The sequence below is a fragment of the Manacus candei genome, unplaced genomic scaffold, assembly GCF_025592945.1.
Source record: "Manacus candei isolate 608988 ecotype Guabito, Panama unplaced genomic scaffold, ASM2559294v1 h1tg000015l, whole genome shotgun sequence".
In the NCBI taxonomy this organism is placed as follows: domain Eukaryota; kingdom Metazoa; phylum Chordata; class Aves; order Passeriformes; family Pipridae; genus Manacus; species Manacus candei.
In genome coordinates this window covers 22,290,816-22,312,728 of record NW_026138063.1, presented here as the reverse complement: position 1 = coordinate 22,312,728, position 21,913 = coordinate 22,290,816, and the positions used below count along the sequence as shown (strand labels likewise).

General features: G+C 48.7%; 3 protein-coding genes across 11 annotated transcripts in view; all 3 read left to right on the top strand.

Annotated features, from left to right (window-relative positions):
- Nucleotides 1-4,782, top strand: part of ARMC8 (armadillo repeat containing 8) — a 63,214-nt gene extending 58,432 nt beyond the window's left edge. For all 5 annotated transcript variants that reach the window (XM_051782416.1, XM_051782414.1, XM_051782413.1 and 2 more), the window contains 2 exons: nt 620-713; nt 2,259-4,782. In XM_051782416.1, coding sequence (XP_051638376.1) covers nt 620-713; nt 2,259-2,292 — 128 coding nt within the window. In that variant the 3' untranslated portion in view covers nt 2,293-4,782. The remainder of the gene's footprint in view (nt 1-619; nt 714-2,258) is intronic.
- Nucleotides 4,783-6,158: 1,376 nt separating this feature from the next.
- NME9 (NME/NM23 family member 9) lies at nt 6,159-12,877 on the top strand. Its single transcript, XM_051781607.1, has 8 exons — nt 6,159-6,406; nt 6,545-6,667; nt 8,891-8,948; nt 9,511-9,614; nt 10,727-10,798; nt 11,234-11,350; nt 11,863-11,932; nt 12,791-12,877. Exons 2-8 carry the CDS (start codon nt 6,635-6,637, stop codon nt 12,793-12,795), a joined length of 459 nt encoding a protein of 152 aa, XP_051637567.1. The 5' UTR covers nt 6,159-6,406; nt 6,545-6,634; the 3' UTR covers nt 12,796-12,877.
- A 111-nt stretch (nt 12,878-12,988) lies between these two features.
- The window catches only part of VPS8 (VPS8 subunit of CORVET complex), a 67,547-nt gene continuing 58,622 nt past the window's right edge, over nt 12,989-21,913 (top strand). For 2 of the 5 annotated variants that reach the window (XM_051781765.1, XM_051781764.1), the window contains exons 1-6: nt 12,989-13,143; nt 14,249-14,317; nt 15,990-16,120; nt 18,817-18,910; nt 19,434-19,466; nt 20,730-20,784. In XM_051781765.1, coding sequence (XP_051637725.1) covers nt 13,036-13,143; nt 14,249-14,317; nt 15,990-16,120; nt 18,817-18,910; nt 19,434-19,466; nt 20,730-20,784 — 490 coding nt within the window. In that variant the 5' untranslated portion in view covers nt 12,989-13,035. Of the gene's footprint in view, nt 13,144-14,248; nt 14,318-15,989; nt 16,121-18,816; nt 18,911-19,433; nt 19,467-20,729; nt 20,785-21,913 lie in introns of those variants that run through there. The other 3 variants (XM_051781766.1, XM_051781767.1, XM_051781768.1) reach the window with 3 other exon arrangements.

Here is a 21,913-nt window from a genome sequence, read left to right as displayed (position 1 = left end):
CGTAAGAGCTTCCAAGTCTTGAAGAGGTTGTGGGAACTTGTTGTTGGAAGCAACAGGCTCACTGGAGAGGATAAATGGATTAGAAAGGGGGTTTGTTGCAAAGAAATTTTCATCAGCATGGATGGCTTGGGCAGTGAGACTTGCAACCAGTCAAAGGATTTGTGGGTGGAACTGGAAGGAATTGGAGAAGGCATTTGGGGAGGAGAGTCTTGGCCTGGAAGAATAGGATGTCACCAGGAGAGGGCTGAAGGTGCTGCTGCACAGGAAGATTCAGCTGTGGTGAGAGGTGGAGAGGACTCAGAAACACCTCTGGTTAAATGTTCTCTGCATACAAATCCTGGGAAATCAGAGAGATGAGAATAAACCAACTCAAGCCAAGCTTCTTACCTTAGGATAAAGATTTTTGCCTTCAAAACTTTCTCTTCTCTGAACATCTGCACAGGGGCAACAGGAGAAGGAGCTGGACCTCCTGTGGGAAGGGAGTGTTTCCATGGCTGTGCCCTGGCTGAGCTGTGTTCCATAGCCCTCCTCTAGGCTGGTTTCTGCTGCCACTCCTCCCTCCTGTCCCACAGGCATTTGGGGTTGGTGGTGTTCCCAGCAATGTGCTTTGTCGTCGTAGGTTCACAGGAACGCCAGGATAAACTCCGAGACATGGGAATAGTGGATATTCTACATAAACTGAGTCAGTCATCAGATCCAAATCTGTGTGACAAGTGAGTATAAAGAAAAACAGAAAGAGATGATGAAAGGGAAATTTTTGCTTATGATTACAGAAAAAATTCCCCTAAAAACAAAGCTCCGTTGCACAGAGCTTTGCAGTGTAAAAAGAAATGGTGATGAGCCCTTATTTAAGGAGCAGGGTTTGTATTGCTCAGGAATAATGAATTTCACTGAAGTTCTTAATAGTATGAAATAACTACTCTTAAAATCTTCTAAAGCAATGGAGAGTCCCCTGTGAAATCTCACAGACACACAATATTTGTGTGGACTTGGACCACTGACAAAGTTCCAGAGAGTTGGAACGATGGTCAACTGTCACATAACTCTGTGAATTAAAAGGATCATACAGGATCATCATTAACAGTTGTTAATCTCATTTAAATTCTTTTAAACTAACGAAGCTCAACAGTAGCCTTGCACATACCTGTTCTGTTGCTCCTGTTAGTACTTACACAGATCATCCAGTTGCTTCCCAAGCACATGGAACAGAAACAGCTCAGGATAATTTCTGTGGGTTTCTGTTTACTTTTTGCAATTATCCCACCTACACTTAGTAACAACTCCTATTTCTTCCACAAACTAAAGGAGATGATCTGATTTTTGGAAGAAGTCACACACAGACAACACAACTCAAAACTGTGCATTGTTTTAAAATGCACTGAATTTGGGGTTCTTGGTTTTATGAAAGATGTCCTGGTGTTCTTAGACATCTTTGCAGTGAAGTTAGAGCTTCTCTGTTTGAAATCTGTGGCAGAGTATCAGCACTGAAGGTGATAATCAGGAATATATTGATACCCACCTCTGCTACACCAGCCCCCTCCATGAGCTTGTGATCACAGCAGGAAACTTGGAAGGAAAAATAAATAATCCTCCTCTGAGTTGCTGAGTTGGAGAAGTTGGAAGAGTCTGTCAAGGTCCCAGTAGCACACTGGGAGCTGTAGGGAACAAAGGAAGAGCAAAACCTCTCACTTCAGGTGGGAGGAAGCCCTGAGTTAGCTGAGGTGATGATGCAGGTGTAACCCCAGACTGCTGGGAGGTGTGTTTTTCTTAACAAAAATGTTGCACAGTGTTAGATCACATCAATCCCAGTGTTAGACTGGCTGCTGCTTCTCTTCTCCCTCCCACCTCATCGGATGTTTTTGGTGGGGGCCAAAATTCCTGACGGGATTCCTGACAGGACTGGTGTGCTTCTGGTGTGTGCTGAGTTGTGACAGCTCTTGGGTTTCTCAGCTCAAAGCCCTGCCTGTCCCAGTGCAGTGTGTGGCAAAGCCCCTGCTCTTCCCTGCTCTCCTCAGGGTTCTGCAGGAGTGGGTGACACACAACCCTCAGGTCCCACCGTGCTGGGAGGTGCCTCGGCTTGCACGTGGGTAGATCACCTGATTTTGAGGTGCCAGGTGGGTTCTTCACCAGTCACAGCCCACACAGAGCAGTTCTGCCCCACTGCCAGATTCCTCCAGAGCTGTCCCCTCCCTCCCCTCCTGGCACAGTGTGTCCATGAAGCCAAACCCTGGTGATTAACGGGCTGTTCCTCCTTGCAGGGCGAAGACAGCACTCCAGCAGTACCTTGCATGATCAAAGACTAATTGAATCCATGGACACCCCTCATGTCTCCTTAAGGAACAGCAGGAGATACTCCTGACTCCTTATATTTGCACAAGTCACCTTGGGCTGCATTTTTCTCAGGTGCAGGGAGCTGCTTTGCAGAAACAGTTCAAATGATCAGGTCTCCAGTGCACTTGAGAACTTTCTTGAGGTAGTTTCTTTACTCAGAGGACTCTCGGGGGGTTGTTTTGGTTTTTTGGGTTTTTTTCCTGAGCTACCTGGACTTTGGATAGAACAATCAGTCATTGTTTTCCTTTTGGGCCTCCAATTTTCTGCTTTTGCTGCAGCCTGTGTGTGTGGGTGTGTGCTTGGGTGTGTGTGTGCTTGGGTGAGTGTGGGTGGGTGTGAGGACTCACTTTTGGTTTTCCTTTTTTTTGTGTGAAAATCTTTTTCTACAGGTTTTCAAGGGTTAACCATTGTTTGCTGTACGAATACTTCAGTGAATTATATACAGTTTGAATGAAATGTTATTTAAAAAAAAAAAACCAAACTGTTGTATCCCATAAAGTTTATTTTGAATTTTGAACAGATGAATGTTTTTAAGTAAAATATATGCATTTCTGAACTTCAGCTTAACTTACATTATACTTCCTTTTTAAAGAGAGAACTAGAGGAAGGCAGTAGACCCCAAATTCCAAGCAGCACATTTTGTACTGACAAGATCAAAGAGTTCTTCACTACAATGCAAGGTCACTGGTACTGATAACGTGCTCAAATCCGTGGAATGGGTCAGCTGGATTGGGTTTGGGTTTCTTTACATTTTTAGAAGACAAGTTCATACTTCAGGGTTAGGGGCACTGTTGGCTTTTCTGGGAAGGAGCACATGGCTGCAGGATCAGCAGGAATAAGCTTTGCTTTCCTAGCCAGGAATTTGCTCAGCTAATTGCTGAAGGATTGGCTTGTTCAGGGGAGAGGGATTTGCTGATCACTGGTACCAGCAGAGCGACCAGTGTGGTGCAGAATTAATTTGGCAGAGAGCAGAAGGAGCTGCCAAGCAGTGGTTAAGGGATTGCTTTTGTTCTGCATCCTTTGCCTCCACAAAGAGTTAAGTGACTTCCAGATCATCTCCACAAAGGATCTGCTGGGAGCATGAGGTTGGGGGAGGGATGGAAAAACCAGAGCTTTGGTTTGGTTTTGTTTTCTGGCTCAGCAGTGTTGCTGCAGATCCCTGTACATAGGCAGATACACACTTGCATGGATTTAGATTCCTGGATAACAAGGAGGGGGTTGGACTGTGATGGGGTTGGACTGCACCTGGAGGCCTTGACTGTGCCTGGGACTGTGCCTGGAAGTGTGGAGAAGCAAACATGAGTGCAGACCAAGACTGTGGGAGGTTAGGCTGGAATGGGAGAGCCCAGGGTTTTCCCAGGCAGGTGTACCTGGAGCAGCAGGGCAGCAGGAGCCTCCTCAGGGGTGCAGTCCAGGGCTCTGGGCCCTTTGGGGTTCAGTTTAGCCCGTGGTTAAGCCAGACTCTGCAGGCACTGTATTTCCACAGCACTAACAGGCACTAGGAATTGCAGCCAATGGCTTAAACCAAATCTTTCTTCTCCTACACTGAACTTTAGGGGGGCTGCAGCAAGAAGAGAGGTCTGTAACTTTGCTAACCAATTTTGATAAGTATCTAAATTTTCTGTTTCTGATCAGAAGGTCAAATTGTGACAGCCTTACTTTTTTTCCAAGGTAAACTACTTGTGTCAGAAAATGTCACCACAGTTTGGCCTGGAATTTGAATGTGCTGTGTATCAGATAACTGTTATCACTTGGTTGCAAAGGACAATATCTACATTTCATGTAACTTCTTCCACTCTCAAAGACAAATAAAAGTGAGCACCTGACACTTTTTCCCCAGGCATTGCAGTAAGTGACTGGCAGGTTTTTAATGTCCTTCTGCAAATTTTTCATGGTGGACTTTGGGGGTTGAACAAAAGGGACAGTAAAAATATGTGAGAACTTGTTAAATCTCAGTACCTCAGAAGCAAAAAGTCTTGTTCATAAAATTGAATCAAATATATTTTTACCTGAACTGAGAAGGAGGTTCTGAGGCAGGTATTGTAAGTGCAAAAGTGTCCAATGTGCTCAGTTTGCACTCCTGTGTTTAGGAGCTCAAGTTCTTCTGTATCTCTTCTCTTCCTTCCCCAACTCACATTTCTAAAAGCAAATCTGAGTTTGATTCTGTAGAACTTCGGTGCCTAAAGGTGTTCAGAAAAAAGGTGAGTAAAAGTATCTCTGTACAAGTTCTGAGGTGGTTTCCTACAATTCTGCCAGAAAAACTAAAAACCAATGCTCAGACAATCTCGTTGCTGCATGAGAACAGTTGAAGTTTTCCACAGGTATTGAGAGGACAAACTGTGTTGGATGAGGACATTTTTACATTCAGTTAAGCTTTGTGAATAATTTTTGATGTTGCTATAGGTATGTACAAAAAGAAGAATACTGTAAATAAAGAGAACTTTACCAGAACATGGAGATTTTTCTCAGCTTCCTGGAGAAATCTGAGCTCTCTGGGCCTGCCCCTCTGCAGCCTGAGAGTCACAGTGGGAACAGACTTTGCTGGTCACCCAGAGCTTTCCCAACTTCATGAGGTGGCAGCAGCTTGTGAATGCCAGGGCTGTTTGCAGAACCAAAGCAGAGTTTGGACATCATGTGAATCATCAGGATTTCTGCTCTTCTTGTGCTATTTCTCTGCTGAAACCCCACCCTGATGAATTTTGATAAGTATGTCCTCTCTTTATATCTGGGTCTAGTGCTGGAAGTCCCTCTTGCAGAGGTAACACCTGTCAACAAAGTGAATTTGGGACAGGAGCTGTCAGACAAGTGAGACCTTTGGCTGCTCCCCACCACCTTCATTCCATGTTTGGACTGTCTTTCCCACACAGAAAATCCAGTGAGACACAATCTGGCTGTTCCAGTCACAGATGTGCATTGTGGCAGTGACAGAAGCCAAGTGACCTGCTTAAAGCACCTTGTGCCAGGACCTTCCTAAGGCAAACATTTCACATTTTTTAAAATTTATTTTTCCAGATTTCACCCAGTTGTAGCAGCAGCTGTGCCTCCCCAGAACTGCTGAAGCAGTGACACGACAGACAGAGGAATAATTGAGGGGCATGAAATTAGATTCTCGAGTAGAAATGGGTTGTCTTTGGTACTCCTGAAATGTGAGAGGTGTCAATGTGCAGAATTACAGTGGTGGTTGAAATCATCAGGGCTCCTCTGCAGGCTGATTTCAGCAAAAAGAGACATGTTGGGGGCACTGATGTACCAAAAACTGAACCCCCAACCAGGAGGGACCATGGTCAGCTGGAGGACCAGGCCACCACCTGTGTGCTGCGTGATGAGATGCAGCACAGCAGGGTCTGCCCTGGAGCCCAGGACCCCATGGGCACGGATGGGGTGAGCCAAAACCTGGGAGGGGCTGGGCACTGGCACTGCTCTCTCTGCAAAGAAGGGAAAAACCAACCAGCCTCCCCAAACTGAGCTGTGTTTGGGGCTGGGACAGCAGGTTATCCCCAAACTGAGCTGTGTTTGGGGCTGGGACAGCAGGTCCTCCCCAAACTGAGCTGTGTTTGGGGCTGGGACAGCAGGTCCTTCCCAAACTGAGCTGTGTTTGGGGCTGGGACAGCAGGTTATCCCCAAACTGAGCTGTGTTTGGGGCTGGGACAGCAGGTTATCCCCTTGCTTGGGTCTGGATCCCACACCTCACTTTGAGCCCCCAGTTCAGGAGGGACGTGGGATAACTGGAGTGGGGGTGAGTGGTGGAGGGGGGAGCTGGGCAGGGGTGACAGGACAGAGGAGGCAGAAAGGCTCCAAGTGCAGCTGCTGGAGGGGGAGTTCCAGGGGAGACAGAGCTGAACTTCCCGGCTGGAGCGGGCACGGAGGAGGGAGCGGGGCGGGCTGGGCTGACGTGCTGCCCAGGCAGAGCCAGCGCTGCCATGGCAGCCTTGGGGCCCTGCCAGCTGGACACAGGTCCTGGCAGGCCCTGCTGGGCCCATCCCCTTCTCCCACCCTGCAGGCAAGGGGGACAGGCTGCTGTGTCTGGAAGCGAGCGGCAGTTCAGGCCCTGCAGCAGCACCTCGACTCTGTGAAGGTAAGAGCAAAGCTGTGCCCAGATTTTGGGCACTGCTGAGCCACCCCCTGTCCCTGCAGCAGGGCCAGGGTGCTGCTGTGGGTGCTTTGTCCTGGGTGGAGGATCAGAGCCAGGTGAAAGGCTCTCTCTGTGGTGCAGGTTGGCCAGCAGTTGGACCCACGGGATCAGAGGACGTCGGCAGTGCTTGTGCTTGGAGGGCTGCTCACAGGATCCTGTTCCTGCAGAGGGATGGCTGCAAAGAAAAAGGAGGTAGAGCTGCAGGTCAGTAGGAGCCAGGCTTTTGAAAGACCTTGTAAACTCATAGTTAAGTGCAAAGGATGAAATTCAGTCTGGAGGTGTCTCAGATGCTGCTGGCAGAGCCCTGCTGTGAGGTCCCTCGGGTGGAAAACATTCCTGAAGGCAGGTGGGAACAATGGGGAGGCCTGGCAGGCCAGATCTGCCCCTTGTCAGTGCTGTGGGGGCACAGGGAGGTGGTTGTGGGGCTGCAGGTTGTGTTGCAAGCTCTTAAGGGCTGGCACAGGTTTGGCTGCTGTCAGAGATCAAAATGTTTCATGGGATAATTGCTCAGAGGACATCGAGGAGTAGGGAACTGGGGAAGGGGGGGTTTCTCCTGAGCCACAAATGTCACTGAACATCTCTGGCCAGGTCACGTATTCAGAAGGCTCCCTGTAAAAGCTGGGAGGTACGAGAAAAATTCTAAGGGTAAAAAACCTATTTCACAATGATATGGGGAGGAATTTTGCCTTGTTTACAGTGCACAAGTGACCTAATGATGCTTTATAACTACTGCATGGGGAGAGAGGGGTTCTGGGAGTGGTTCACTATGAGAAAACATTGAAAACCCAAAGTAGGTTCTGAAGGTCTGCTTCAAAATTTAAAATAAGTTCAGTCTTCACAAGAGAGAAATAATGGAAGAGATTATGGGCTCTCTGGCCTTGTTTATTCACTGTTGAGATTGGAAAATGTGAACATGTGTACAAAAGGAAGAGGAGCTCTCTATTAAGGTAAGAATGGACTCTGTTGCTGCTTGTCCAGCTCAGTTCCTGAGTGATGAGGAACATCAACCACACTGTGCCCCTTGGGCAGCCAAGGCAAAGCTGGGGCTGGGGCTGCAAAACTCTGGTTGTTCACACCTGCAGATGAAAGCTGAACCTTGGATATGATGGGATGTCCTGGAAAAGCTCTGGTGTTAATTATTGTGAAATAATTGCCTTGGGGCAACTTCCTGTCTTCCATTGTAGTCTAAATGTAGTTGGGATTGATGAGACCAGCTGAGGAAGGAATTGAGAATCCTCATTGTTCACGATGAACAAAACCAGATCTTCATTTCTCAAGAAGCCTTTTTTTTTATTAACTTGCTGTGTTTTTAAGTACCTACTGAGGGCCAAGTCCTGTAAGATGGGGAAGATGCTAAAGATCTTTTCCTTTCTAATAACAGTATTGGAAGTGTGGGATAATACAGCACATGGCACAGTGTATGGAATTGTCTAGGGCATCCTTGACAGGGTAAATCCCTGAGCAAGCTGATCTAACACTGAGCAGGGCATTAGATGAAGAAGTCCACAGATCCCTCCCAACCTAGAACTTTGTATTCTCTGTTCACTGTGTTTTGGAAGTCTTTGGATACAGCTGGGAATTCAGGTGAGGACACGCTGGGCTCAGCCTCCCTCTAGTGCCCACACATCACAGGAGCTCTGTATTTACTGCTTTATTTGAGCAAGACTGAAACCTCTAAAAGTAGCATAAGCTCATGTGCAGGCCAGGGGAGAAGCTGCTGCTGGAGAATCCCCTGCCTTGTGAGTCCCTGTGAGGACTGGGCTGAGCTGGGTGTGGGGAAGGGAGGCTGTGGAGCAGCAGCCAGTGCTGTGGGACAGCCCAGCCCACCCTCCTGCTCTGGGCTCCCATGGGAGGGCCCTGCTCAGCTGGGTCCTGCTCTCAGATCTTGCTGCGTGGCCCCACAAGGAGTTGTGTTGCCAGAAAAGCAGGAGAGTGCCAGGAAGAACCTGAGGCTGTGATGGGTGTCTCACAGCCCTTCCCCCTTGCTCTGTAGGTGACAGGGTCTGGTGGGTTCAGCTGGAGCTCTGGGCAGTCAGACAGGCCCTGGCTGTGGGTCTGGGCTCCCAGTTTGGGGAGTCAGCCCCCAGAACAACTCTTGGCTTCTCTGCACACCAAGTCTGGGGCCCCCTGGCAGCCACTGTTCCAGTAGTGCCCCTAAATGAGGGAGAGCTTTCTCTTGGCTGGGTGCTGCTGCCTTTCCATCTCCCTTTCCCTGGATGCTGTCAGACATCGTGCCCAGCTGGTCAGAGGTGAGAGGATCAGTCAGGAGAGTTTCCTGAGTGCTCAGGTAACTCCTCTTCAGGCAGATGTGTCCCTCTTAAGCAGTTTGTCCAGATGTTTTAAGCAGTTTGTCCAGATGTTTGCAGCAACTGGGTGGTACCTTTGGAGTTACTGTTGCTTTTACTGTGTTTTTACATTTTCACACAGATTAACATCACTAGCCAGGAGCTTTGGGAAGAAATGCTGTGTCTCAAAGGACTCATTGGTAAGGTTTGGTCAGCACACTGGGTTGCTCTTGTTCTGTGTTTAGAGGATGCCAGGACTGTTGGGAATTATTAGTGTTAAGGATGTTTAGTCAGTCCCTCCATTCCTCTTTCCCTGAATGGAAGGAAGAAATATTCCAACAGAGGTGAGACAAGCTGGAGGTTGTAGTCCTGTTCATGTGGGACAGTTGTCATGCAATCCAAGCAGTGCTGGTCCAGAAGCTTCTGGAGTGTCCAGTCCAGCCACTGCTTGGAGCAGGACTGTCCCCAGCAAAGGAACAGCCCTGGCTCCCAAGGGTGCTCTCCCTCTGCAGTTCTCCCTAGAAAAGCTGGTCCCTCAAAGGGCACAGCCATGCCCATGTTTCTTTTGAAGGCTCCTCCACATAATTATTAGCTCGATATTTTACAATGTGATCTCATCCTCTGATCCAGCATCTCAAACCTTCCCAGGGTAGGACAGTTTCTACCTCAGAGTTGAATCCAGCCCTTCTAGTGTTTGGTCTATTGGTCTGTGTCTGAACTGACCCATTTTCACCTCATTCTCACTCGTTTTCCTGCTCACAGTTGTTGATGCATTTCAAGCCTGGTGTGGCCCGTGCAAAACAGTAGTGGATCTCTTCCAAAAAATCAGGAATGAAGTTGGCAGTAATCTCCTGCATTTTGCTGTGGTAAGATCTCATTTGACACTGCCTGCAATACCCAGTCCTGCAATTGGCAGGGGCCTGAAGGCTGAAGTGACTTTGTCTTTCCAATATTCAGCCCAAAGGATAACAGTGCAGGAGTTGCAGCTGCTGGGAGGGAACCTGCCAAATACAGGTGCTTGGGTACATCTGTAAGAATTCATATAATGAAGAATTTTCAGGCTTTAATGGATCTGTATTGTCCAGATTTCTGCTTAAGCAAATAACACTGGACAGAGTTGTTAACACAAAGTCCCTCTGATGTACAGGGGGAGGCTGAAGGAGCTGGGTTTGGTCACCTGGAGAGGAAAAGGGACAGGTGTCAAGTGGGGGATGGATGAAGAAGGCAGAGACAGACATCTCTCAGTGGAACACAGCAACAGGACAGGAGAAAACGGGATAAGTTGCAGCAGGGAGAGATCCAAGTAAAGAGAAGGAAAAAGTACTCGGTGTAGGAATGGTAGGACTGGGACAAGTTCCCAGAGGTGCAGAGCTGATTCTGGGAGATGCTCAAAACTAACACAGCCTTGAACACCCTCCTGTACCACTGAGACCAGCCCTGCTTTGGGCAGTCTGGGATCAGAGCCCTTCTGTGGTCCCTCCCGACCTCAGTCCCACTGGGATTCCGTGTGTAAGTGCCTTTCCTGGCTGAAGGCAGCTCTGGATCTTGGAGAGAGCCAAGGGCAGGGAGGTTTCTCACAGCTCAGCACTCCTGCTGCTGCCTCTGCTGCCACCACAGCTCCTCCTGCCACTTCTCTGCTCATGGGCAAGAGGCCCCCATTTCATTTTCCAGCCTTCTTCTGTGGGACTCACCCAGGCAAGCTGCTGGGAATAGACATCCCTGTCCCAGCAGAGCTGCTGTTCCAGCTCGTGCAGGTGAGATCTGCCTGCTTCTCAGGTCCCTGCTGCTGAGCTGGGACTTGGTTGTGGCCCTGGCTCTGACCGGTGTCACTTTGTCCCCCCAAACCAGGCCCCAGAGGTGTTTCCCCGTGTGGGGGGTGAGGACCAGCCAGCTGAGGGGGCTGAGTCCAGGCATGTGCTTCCCTGTGGAGCAGAAATGCTTTCCTAGAAACACCTGCTCTATTTCCTGTTCCTTTCAGGCTGAAGTTGATTCCATTGATGCTCTGGAAGGATACAGAGGACAATGCCAGCCTGTCTTTCTGTTTTATGCTGTGAGTGAAAACGTTTTCCCAGTAGATGCACAGCAACAAACATGACCTGCTGGTGGGAACAACTGGCCTTTTGGAGGGATATTCTATTTCTTTAATGTGTGATGAGCAAATTTTATTTGCTCTGTATCTGCTGGTGATCAAGTGCTGTGGGGATTAAAATATAGTCAGTGTGTTGCCCTGTGGGGTCGTCAGGTTCAGTCTCCTGCCTGTGCAGGACCTCACTCCTCTCACAAACTGCTTTGCTTCATCCTAAGACTGATGAGGAACCACAGAGAAGGTTGTTCCAAAGCTTCCCTCTTGTGGAGCAGAGCAGCTCTGTCAGGGAGGAGGGCCTGGTACATAATGTTGTGGATGATGTGCTGCTGGGGGGATTTCCAGGGCCCAGAGAGCACAATCTGAGCACTGACTGACTGATTTGCTTTCCACACCTTCCAGGAGGGAGAATTAGTGGCCGTTGTAAGAGGAGTGAATGCACCACTGCTGCAGAAAACCATCCTGGAACAGCTGGCAGGGGAAAGAAAGGTTTTAGAACATGGAGGAGAGCAAGTGCTGGTAATGAGTCACTAAAACCTTAAATAGCTGTAGATGTGCATGTCAGAGGAGAGGTTCAGCTCCCCAGGGCCAGAACAGCTCTAAAGCAGAGTTCCTTCCTTGCAAAAATCCCCAGCCCAGCCCAGCCAATGTGCTGAGCCACTGCCACAGGAGCTGGCTTGTTGTGTGTGCTGCAGACTGCTTTGGTTCTGAGGAACCAAACTGCCATACCTGTGTGTGATCTGCTAGTCTGAAGGCATCCCAAAGCCTGCAGGCTCCCTCTGGTGACAATGGCTGGCCTGTTCCTGGGAAGGCTTTCCCCGGCTCTCGGTCAGCTGATTGAGAGCTCAGCCGGTGACCCCGGACAGGCAGAGCCTCTGCCCTCACTGCTGAGCTGAGCCCGGCCCCGAGGGCAGCAGAGGGCTGCTCCCTGCTCAGGTGGAGCTGGGAAGGGGGGCCCTGCCTGGCAGGGGCTCACCTGGAGGGCAGGAGGACACTCGGGACCTTCCTTGCTCACCCACCTGCTCTTGTAGATGCGAGACAGAGCCAAGGAGGAGGGAAGCACAGCTGCTCTGCAGGGACAACAGCGGGAAGGCCGAACAGGTAAGGCAGGGACAGTGTAGGATGCTCTCTGTGCCTTTGGTAAGTGCCTCTGCTAAAGCTGGAACCTTCAGCCAGGGTTCAGCTCTGCTGGGGCACCAGAGGGAAGATCCCCCTCCCTGGGCACTGCCCAGCTCTGCCCATCCCTGGCAGATCATAGAATCACAGAATCAGCTGGGTTGCAAGGGACCTCTGAGATCATCAAGTCCAACCCTTGATCCAACCCTGCTGTGGTTCCCAGCCCATGGCACTGATGCCACATCCAGTCTTATCTTAAAAATCTTCAGGGATGGAGAATCCACCACTTCCCTGGGCAGCCCATTCCAAGGGCTGATCACCCTCTCTGGAAAGAAATTCTTCCTTCAGCACATGGGAGTGTCCCCTTGGAACCCGGGTAAGACACCAGGGTAGCCTGGGTGTCTGATATCCCGAAACTCAGTATTTTTCCTTCCAGTGTGTGTTTTATTTTACATTTGACTCCCCTCACCTTCTGGCCTGGTGAGGGCTCTTTGGCTTTGTTCTGTTTCCAACACAAACACTGAAACAGCCGCAGCTGTTGCTAAACCCCCCGCCCCTCCAGGTGGTTTTTAAAAGAAAACACAAACACCTGGGCACCAAATCTGGTTACACCAGCTCCTGCCTTGTTTAAATTAGCCACCTCTTCCCAAAGGCTTTGTCTCTGGTCCTAAAAGGGACATTTTTTCTAGGCTTTCCTGGGACACGTTTGCAGCCTGGGGCTGTGCACACCAAACCCCGGGAATCGCGGCAGAACCCGCCCGGCTCTGGCTGAGGCCGGTGGGTGCCGGGCTGTGCCTCTTTTCTTTGCTCATCACTGACTTTGTCCCTTTCCTTCTCTCGGAGACTGATGGACCCCCCGGGTCCGGGATCGCGGCCGGCAGCGTGGAAGAGATGCGGGGTTTGCCGATCAATAAAAGGATTAGCGGGCAGCACGGCTGGCTCGGTGTCCCTCCGTGTCCCTCTATCCCCCGGTCCCCGGTGCCGCGCGGCCCCTTTAAGGCGGGCCCGGGGGCGGTCTCTCGGCGCTGCGCCTGCGCGGGGCGGCCGCTGCGGCCGCAGGTTCGAGTCCCGGCGGTGCCGGCCCGGCCATGGCCGCGGTCCCGGACGGAGCGGAGCCCGAGCTGCCCACGGAGCCGCCCGTGCACCGGCTCAGCGTGGCCGAGCTCGACCGTGAGCTGGACTCCCGCAGCGAGCTGGTGAGGCGCGAACCGCCGCCCAGGCGGCACGGCCGGGCCGCGGGGGCTGCTCCGGCCCGGGCGCTCCCGCAGGGCCCCGGGGCCGCTCAGGGAGGGAGCGTCCGGTCCGGTCCTGTCCCCTTACACAGCCGGGAGAGAGGGGTACGGTCCGGTCCTGTCCCCTTACACAGCCGGGAGAGAGGGGTACGGTCCGGTCCTGTCCCCTTACACAGCCGGGAGAGAGGGGTACGGTCCGGTCCTGTCCCCTTACACAGCCGGGAGAGAGGGGTACGGTCCGGTCCTGTCCCCTTACACAGCCGGGAGAGAGGGGTACAGTCCGGTCCCCTCCCCTCACACAACCGGGAGAGAGGGGTCCGGTCCGGTCCCCTCCCCTCACACAGCCGGGACGGAGGGTCGGCGGGGGGCTCCCTCAGACGGGTGTGAGGGAGGGTCGGGGGGTCCCTCGCACAGTCCCGAGGGAGAGTCGGGTCGGGTCGGGTCCGGTCCCCTCACACAGCCTCGAGGGGGGTTCAGGGGTCCCTTACACAGCCTCGAGGGGGGGTCGGGGGTCCCTCGCACATCCCCGAGGGAGAGTCGGGTCGGGTCCAGCCCCCTCACACGGACCAGAGGGGGGTTCGGGGGTCCCTCACACAGCCCCGAGGGGGGGTCGGCAGGCAGGTGGGCCCAGGCTGCTCTTTGCTGGTTCCAGCCCCCTGCCATGAGCTCTGTCCCAGTCACATGAAGTTCACATTCTTCGCCTCGACTAAGCAAACAGCAAACCCCCGAGCTGTACGTGGTGGGTGCCTGGTGTAGCAGGTGCATCGTCAGTCATTTAACTCCTCTCTTACTGCAAAGCACCTGATAGTGCAATAGCGTCTTTATTCTCAGAACATCAAAAGTGCTCTATAACTGCTCCTGGAAGTAAGTCTCACACGGCCTCCAAGGAGGAAATACCCTCATTCAACCGGGTGAAACTGTGAGCCCTCGGCTCTCACCGGCCTCTCCGGGCAGGGGAGTGTTTGCAGGAGTGTTCGTGTGTGGCTGCTTTTAAATATTGTTTGGTTAAAATAAAGTCTGGAAGGTGGAGTTGGCAACCTAAACTCGGTCTGTGGTTTCTGCTGTACAGATTGATGACAAAGAATTCGACATCCCTCAGGTTGATACCCCCCCCACGCTGGAGAGCATCCTGAATGAGGTGAGTGTCTGTCGGGCAGGGAAGGGCAGGCAGCACAGGCTCCTTTGGCTCCTTTTCTCCTGTGTTTTTCCGGGAAAATAAAACTGTATAACTTCATGATGTCCTGGTAGTGATAGCTGGTGAAGTGCTCAGTTGAGTAATTGCTTTATTGGGTGTGACATAGAATTTTGGTGGTTTTTTTTTTTTTTTCTCAATTAAAGTATCCACAGCTGCAACACATAAAAAGTTTCTATTAAGTCTAAGTACGTTCACCTGTGGATCTGGACAGTCACCTGAAGCCTATACAGTCTGTTAAAGGTCAGGGCATCAAACAGATGTTTTTAGCTAAAAGTAATTGCAGAGTTTCTGGGTAGTTCTTAAGTTGTGAGAGGAGGTGAGAACTAGATATTTAGTCCTCTGGCAGGAGCAATGAACTGTCTCAGCATCTGATGTGACTTGTAGTACCTTGCAGGGGAGAGCTGGCTTTGTCTCACTTGTATCTAACTCAGTGTATTTTTTACAGTAGCTATGTATGAGCCCTCAAAAGGAAAAACAGCGTGAAAGTAAAGATTAACTCAAAGAAAACAAGCTTTTTAACAAAATGAGGAAATTGGTGGCTGGATTTCCTTTTCCCCTAAAGGGAGAAGGAGCCTGGGAGGGCTCATAGTTCTTTTAAAAAGCTGCATTAAAAATACAGGTGTAAGGTGCCCCAAACAGATCCAGACCAAGAATGAGAGGAGTAGTAGGGGTAGTGTACAGAGGTGTGTCCTGATTCTGCTGGTGCCTTGGGTGACAGAGGTGGAGGGAACTGAGTAATTTGGGTGATACCAAAGGAGATGCAGTGACAGCCATGTCAGAGGAGTAGAATGCAAGTCTTAAACCCCAAGAGGTAATCATGAGGAAAGCGTAGTTCAGTGCAAACAAATGCAAAGTCTTACTCCAGTGCTGTTGATCTCAGTTACACATGGGATGGAAATGACTGGTAAAGCACCTTTTGAGAAGGATTTTAGTGGAGAACAACCTGTCTGAGCCAAAAAGGCAGAGTTGCAGTGGAAGAGGGGATGTTCAATGGGCACAGGGCTCTGCTCTCTGCTCCTCTGGCATCAGCTAGGCTGTTGTGTTTGCTCTCTCTGGCTCTGTGAGGAGAGAGCATGAACTGCACCACATTTAGAAGACATCAGGAAAAATGGCTGTTTGAAAAACACTGTAATAAAAAATTCTGGGTTAAGACTGAAAGGAGAAAGATATTGCCAGCAGAAGAGCACAGAGCAGAGCAAAATCAACTCTCAAAGCAGCTGGAGGGACTGCTGGGCTCTTAGGGACACTTGATGAAGTGCTGGAGTAGATGATGATAATTGTAGGCCTTCTCTTGGCTATTGGGAGACTTGGGAACAGCTCAGTTAAAGGTCAGTTTAAGTTTTGATGGAGTAGATATTATCTGGGGAAGGAAGATTGAGCCGAATGATTTTCTCTCCAGCCCACTCCTGTGATTATTGTGAACTCTGGAAACTGGTTCTTCCACAGAATCAGTCCAGTAAAGTAGGAAATAATTCCTGGGTTTAGGTATGAGACTGTCTCGTCCTTTCCTTCATTTTATTTTTTTAGCTGAATTGGTGCTGTTTTACCAACGTTTCAGTTGTGGTGCTGTGGTGCTTTGAACACTTAGCAAGCTGTGGTGATTCTGTCCCCTCAGACCGATGATGAAGAGGAGTCTTTCATTTTGGAGGATCCCTTCCTGCTGAACGTGGACAACACGGACGCGCACTCCTACGACACGTCGTCCGTGGCCAGCTCCGACAGCGGGGACCGCTCGCACCTCAAGAGGTACTGCAGCCCCAACCTGCCAGCTGCACCCCGGGGGTGCTGCTTAGAGCCCTTAAAAACAAATCCTCCTGTTACTCCTCCAGGATCACGCAGGCAAAGGTGGGATTTGTTGCTGTGCTGAGGGCTGGCCTGTTTGAGTGTGCTGGTTTAGAGGGAAACCGGCAGGGGAAATGAACTCAGCTCAAAGGAGAGATTATAAGTCAGAATAACAATTTATTAAAATAATGCAATAAGTACAATTATACAAACAAACAATTGGTCTTAACCCACAAAACCCAAATGTATAACCCAGCACCCTGGGGCATGAACCAAGTGGTTCATGAGTCCAAAGTAAAGGGAGAGGGGAAAAAACCTGCTGGTGGGAGAGCTGTTGCAGTCTGGTCAAAAGTGGTGATTGCAGTCCAGCTGAGGGTGGTGGTCTCAGTCTGGTTGAGAGTGGTGAGCTGTAGTCTTCCTCTGGATCCACGAGTCATAGAAAAGTTCTGAAACTCCAGGTTTATATATTCTCCAGTTCAGGCAGGAATGGTCAATCCTTCCCTCAGAGCGGGGAATTCCATAAAAGGGTATGAGGACAGGAACATCCCCCCCACAGGCAGGCCTCCCCCCCAACAGTTTTTGGGAAATGGCTTGGAGGGCCATAGAATACACAGTTTTGGGCTATACCCATCCAGTGATGAATCGGTCCCAGCTGTTCTAACTAGGACACACTGTTACTCCTCCAGGATCACACAGGCAAAGGTGGGATTTGTTGCTGTGCTGAGGGCTGGCCTGTTTGAGTGTGCTGGTTTAAAGGGAAACCGGCAGGGGAAATGAACTCAGCTCAAAGGAGAGATTATAAGTCAGAATAACAATTTAATAAAATAATACAATAAAAACGATTGTACAGACAAACAGTTGGTTTTAACCCACAAAACCCAAATGTATAACCCAGCACCCTGGGGCATGAACAGAGTGGTGTTCTTTGGGCCCCCTGAGTCCAAGGTAAAAGGAGAGGGAAAAAACCTGTTGGTGAGAGTGCTGGTGCAGTCTGGTCAAGAGTGGTGGTCTGCAGTCTTCCTCTGGATCCCACAAGTGGTTAAAAAAGTCCCAAGACTCCAAGATTATATATCCTCCAGTATGCCCAGTGTACCTCCCTCAGGGTGGGGAGTTCCACACTGAGTGTGAGGACAGGAGCACCCTCCTGTCTCACAGTTCCACAGTGGGTGTGAGGACAGGAGCACCCTCCTGTCTCACAGGCCTCTTAACACCCAGTTTATAGCCTGAGGAGTCAGGGCTGCTCTGGGCAGAGGGTGTAAGTGGTTCATTGATAACAGTTTCTGGGAAATGGCATGGAAGGCTATAGAATACCCAGTTTTGGGTTACACCCATCCAGTGGTGAACTGGTCCCAGCTGTTCTAACTAGGACATCGAGCAATAAGTGCCCAAATTTTATGGGAGACAGAATATTTCAGTTTCTCTGAGTTTTAAGGAAATCTTTGTAGTGCTGAACTGTGATGACTTTAAAGAAAATCTTTCAGAGCTGTGTTTGACCTCCAGAGTGTGCCAGCAGCTGGTGGTTATTTGTGCAAGGCAAATGCTGTCACTCCTTTGAGTGGACTGCTGATGCTGACATCTAAAATGTGGTAATTAGCTCCAGTACTGCTGACCTGTTAATTACTCCAGGGATGGCCTGAGCCACTCCCATGGCTGCCTGGTGTTGCTGTGGGAAGCTGTGGTTATTGCATGAGCAGTTGCACAGGATATAAACAGTCTGAATCTGGTGGTTTCTGTTGGCATATGGTGGTGTATGGATTCACTGTCCCTTCTTTTTTCGAAGAAGATGCCTTGTACTGAGAGAAATCTTACCTGTAGTGGCTTAAACATTTTCAGTGCAGAGTAGGCAGAAAAACCTGGAAGTGTTCCTGTTATTTTGAGTGAGGCTGGTTGCCATGGTTATAGGTCTTTAGCCATAATAGAAGTTATTAACAACATATTTCTTCATTCTGTGTGTGAGCTCCTTATTTGTGCACCTCTGGAGAGATAAGAATCGGGTGTTTCCGGCTTAGTTTTGGGAATTTGGCTTTCTGGTGGTGAGCATGGCAACAAAATTGCAACTTTCCTGGGGATTTTCCCTCTGCTGTGGTTGCTGGAGTGCACCAGTGCTCTTCAGGAATAACTGTTCCTGCACACGAGTTAGTTTTAAAAGATGTGTCCATAAACAGAAGCACTTAAGCTTTTGTATCAGGTCAGCTGTGTTTTAATTGAAGGTTATTATTTAAGCATACACCCAGTTTTCCTGGGGCTCTGTGTTCTGCTGATGAACCTCTTCCAATTGTTTAGTTTTGCTTAGATTTGCTTACAGACTAAATTGTTTAGTTTTGCTTACAGACTAAAACTTCCTGGCTCACTGAAAGACTCATTGAAGAGCTCAAGTGTTGCTTTCAGGCTTTATTAATAAATTCTGAGGTTCACTTGAAACTGAGCATTTGTTTGAAGAACTACTTACTTTTCTCTGGGAGGTGAGTTAGAGTCAGACTGTGCAGGCAGAGCAGGCTTTGCTCATAATCCCATGTGTCATCTCAATCTGGGCCCCCAAGAATAAGAAAGGAAACTGTGTGAGTTACAGGTGCATGCAGAATTTACCTGCTGCTTTACTTGTGGCCTAGGCAAAGCTCCAAACTTTTGTGGATGCCTTCAATTTATTTCTTTTTCCTTAGGAAGAAAAAACTCCCAGATTCTCTCTCACTCCATGGATCAGTGATCCGGCTCTCACTCCTGAAAGGAATTTCTGCCCAAATAGTGTCTGCAGCAGTAAGTGTTGCCTTCTGCTCACATCCATGAGTTAAAACTTGAAACTCTTTTGGTGTGTAGGGGTGTGTGTGATCTCCTCCCTCCTCCCTGCTATTAGTTCTGGGTAGTCCATAGCAGTCCCTGCTTGGTCCATAAAGTACTAACTAGTAGTCCCAGGCAGCAGTGACCAAGGGATGAGCTGACTCAGTGCAGCAGCAATGTGGGAGGTGCTCTTGAGCACTGATTTGTGTTGCTGGGTGTCATTAAACCTGCTGGCAAATGTTCCACTGGCAGGTCTGCTCAGTGCCTGCAGCAGGCACAGCACACACGAAACTTCCTTATGGAATTACAGGAAATGCTGCTTCCTCTCCAGTTCTGGGCACTTTGTCATCCCTCTGGATATTTCTGGCCAGTGGTCCCTGGTGGGACCATGAGAATGCAGCTCGTGTTGATTTTACTCCGTGTAATAATTTGTAATAATTAGAGACATGCACAGAGCTGGGGGTTGTGCCTCCCTCACTCGTGACTTCTCCTGTTTCCCCAGGACAAGGTGGATGCTGGCTTGCCCACTGCAATTGTGAGTACTCCCACACTTTTCAAGGACTCTGTACTTGGTTTTCATGCCAGTTTGTTAAAGCAGTAATTTAAGACACCTGATAATGAATTTCAAACAGAAGGGATGGGAGGAGGAGCATGAAAGCTCTGTTTCCTCGGGAGACTGCCCAGCACTCCCCTTTTTTATCTCCTCACCAGGGCTCCTGAGCAGAGCACTCAGCCTGTCCTCCTCTGCTGGGCACACTGAATTTCCCCTGGGTATTTCTTTGCCAGTTACTGCTTTGACTCCTCACAATTTCTTATAGAAACTTAAAAGTGTTCCACGTGATGGGTCAACATCCCTGTGTCTCTCATGTATCTGAAATATGGCCTTAAAATACAAATTTTTCACAAAAAAAAGGATATTCCTGCTTAGCAATTCGAAGTCAAGCATGTTAATTAAAATATGTCAGAAACAAAGCTGCCTGTAGGTAAATGAGAAATGTTTTAAGGAGGTGAAATGCAGCAAGTGTTTGTTCTGTCTTTGTGAAATGAGTTCTAATGTGTTACAGAGAAACTAAAGATGTGCTTGGTCACTTTGACTGTAGTAGCATCAGTCCATAAGAAATTATATTTTTTGTCTAAAAAGGCTGCACAGCAAAGTTGGAAGCTGTGACTCTGCACATAGAATAAAAACCAGTGCTTACACATCCAGATATTAAAGCACTGGAATTTTTTTAGCCTGACTTAGACTTGTTAATAAATAAAGTAGAACAACATTAATACATCTACAGCATTATGTGATTTCTATTAGGTTTTAGTGAATTGAGTGCAGGTTGGCAAGTGCAATAGGATCTTGGAGCTGTGTTTAATTCCCTGTGCAATCTCTGGGCCTGCTGTGGGCTGTCTCTTCAGGGGACCAGCACTGCACAGGGTTGTAGAAGAGTTCACATGTGGATGTAGCAGCTGAATTAGAAAAAAATCCCGAGTATTTATATTCAGAAACTACACCAAAAGAATGAGACTGACTTTAGAGAGAAGAAATTTCGCTGTGGGTCCCACTCAGAGCATTTGAGTGTCAGACAGCAGAGGGAAAGGCAGCCCTCTGATCCTGAGAAAATCTATGTGGTGCTCTTTCACGTGTAGTGCTTATCTGGCTTCATGTAGGAATTGCTTGTCACTTATAAATTAAAGAAATTATTTATACAACCTTTGAAATCTTCCCCTTTTGGCAAACTTTGCTCGGTAAATGGTGGATCTGTGAATGATTTCTTCTGCTTTCAATCTATCTGTGTGACTCTTCCAGGCAGCATCAAATCTGATAGCAGTGGGGACTTCCCATGGCTTAGCACTGATATTTGGTAAGTTAAAAATAAAGTTTGGAGGTTTTTTGTGTTTTAATGATCTTAAAAAAAAATGCAAACACAAGCAAGAAAACCCCAGCCTGATTTAGAACTGCAGTCTGGATTCCTTCTGAGGAATGTCCTTCTAAGTTTGTGCTAAAGTTTGTGATTTTTTTTCAGCAAAGAAATAAAGCACAAGTAATATTTTAGTTGTCCTTATTCACATATTCCTTCTGCTTTGGTGGGGATTGGCACATTGATACTGAGAAATTTAGTTCTGTAGCACTTGTCTAAAGAGCCTTTTCTGGGTTTAGATGGAAAATGCTCTGTTTTCATGTGGAAGAAACCACACCAGTATCACCTCAAAGTATTAACCTTCTGCTCTGTGATGTAATAGCTGTCAGCATCAGGGGAATTGTGTTCCTTGGGAAGTGGGGCCTCTGACCATGTCATGGGTGTCTCCTTCCCTGCACCATCACCCACCTCTGTGTCCCTTCATGCTTTTAGTCTTTCATCACAGAACTTCATTAAAAAGGTTTCTGAGCCTGTGCCTCTGTTTATCCAGGTTACCAGCTGGGCCAGAACAGCTCCTGATCTGCTCCCATAAACACTGGGTTTTGTGCCTTTTATCTGTGCAGCACCAACTCCTTAACCATTTCAGAAATCTCAGTATCTTCTATACTTTTTTTTCAAAGCTGGATGAAATTATTCAAATCCAGAATTCTGGGGGATGGGGTACAAGAGAGGGGTGGGAAAGACTGGGATAGTGCAAGACTCACCTCCCTGGGTATTTAGACATTAAACTGTTTGCTGCCCTTTGCTTAATTCAGTAGTGAAACAGTTACAGGTTGTGCTTAATCTGAATATAAGTAACTTCTTATCTGCTGCAGGTAACACAGGAGTTTTTAGCACTAAATCTTTGTGGGGTTTTGGATTTTTTTTAGTTTTTTAAAGGTTGCTCTAGTGTGTGGAGCTCTCCAGGATCACTCCTGTGGAACACACTGTTACTCTGATTTTGCTCTCTGTGTGCTGACATGAGGAAGTCAGAAAGCTTTTAAATAAGAAACTGTTCTCTGCAAGTGTCATAATAGATAATTTTTAGCATTTTACATTGCAGAAGGGACTCTGGGACTCTATATAAGCATGC

Excerpts from the sequence above, each read along its gene's own strand:
- NME9 (XM_051781607.1), top strand. The coding sequence starts at position 6,635 with ATGGCTGCAAAGAAAAAGGAGGTAGAGCTGCAG. Across the intron at positions 8,949-9,510 it reads GTGTCTCAAAGGACTCATTG|TTGTTGATGCATTTCAAGCC; the intron begins GTAAGGTTTGGT and ends TCCTGCTCACAG. Across the intron at positions 9,615-10,726 it reads ATCTCCTGCATTTTGCTGTG|GCTGAAGTTGATTCCATTGA; the intron begins GTAAGATCTCAT and ends TGTTCCTTTCAG.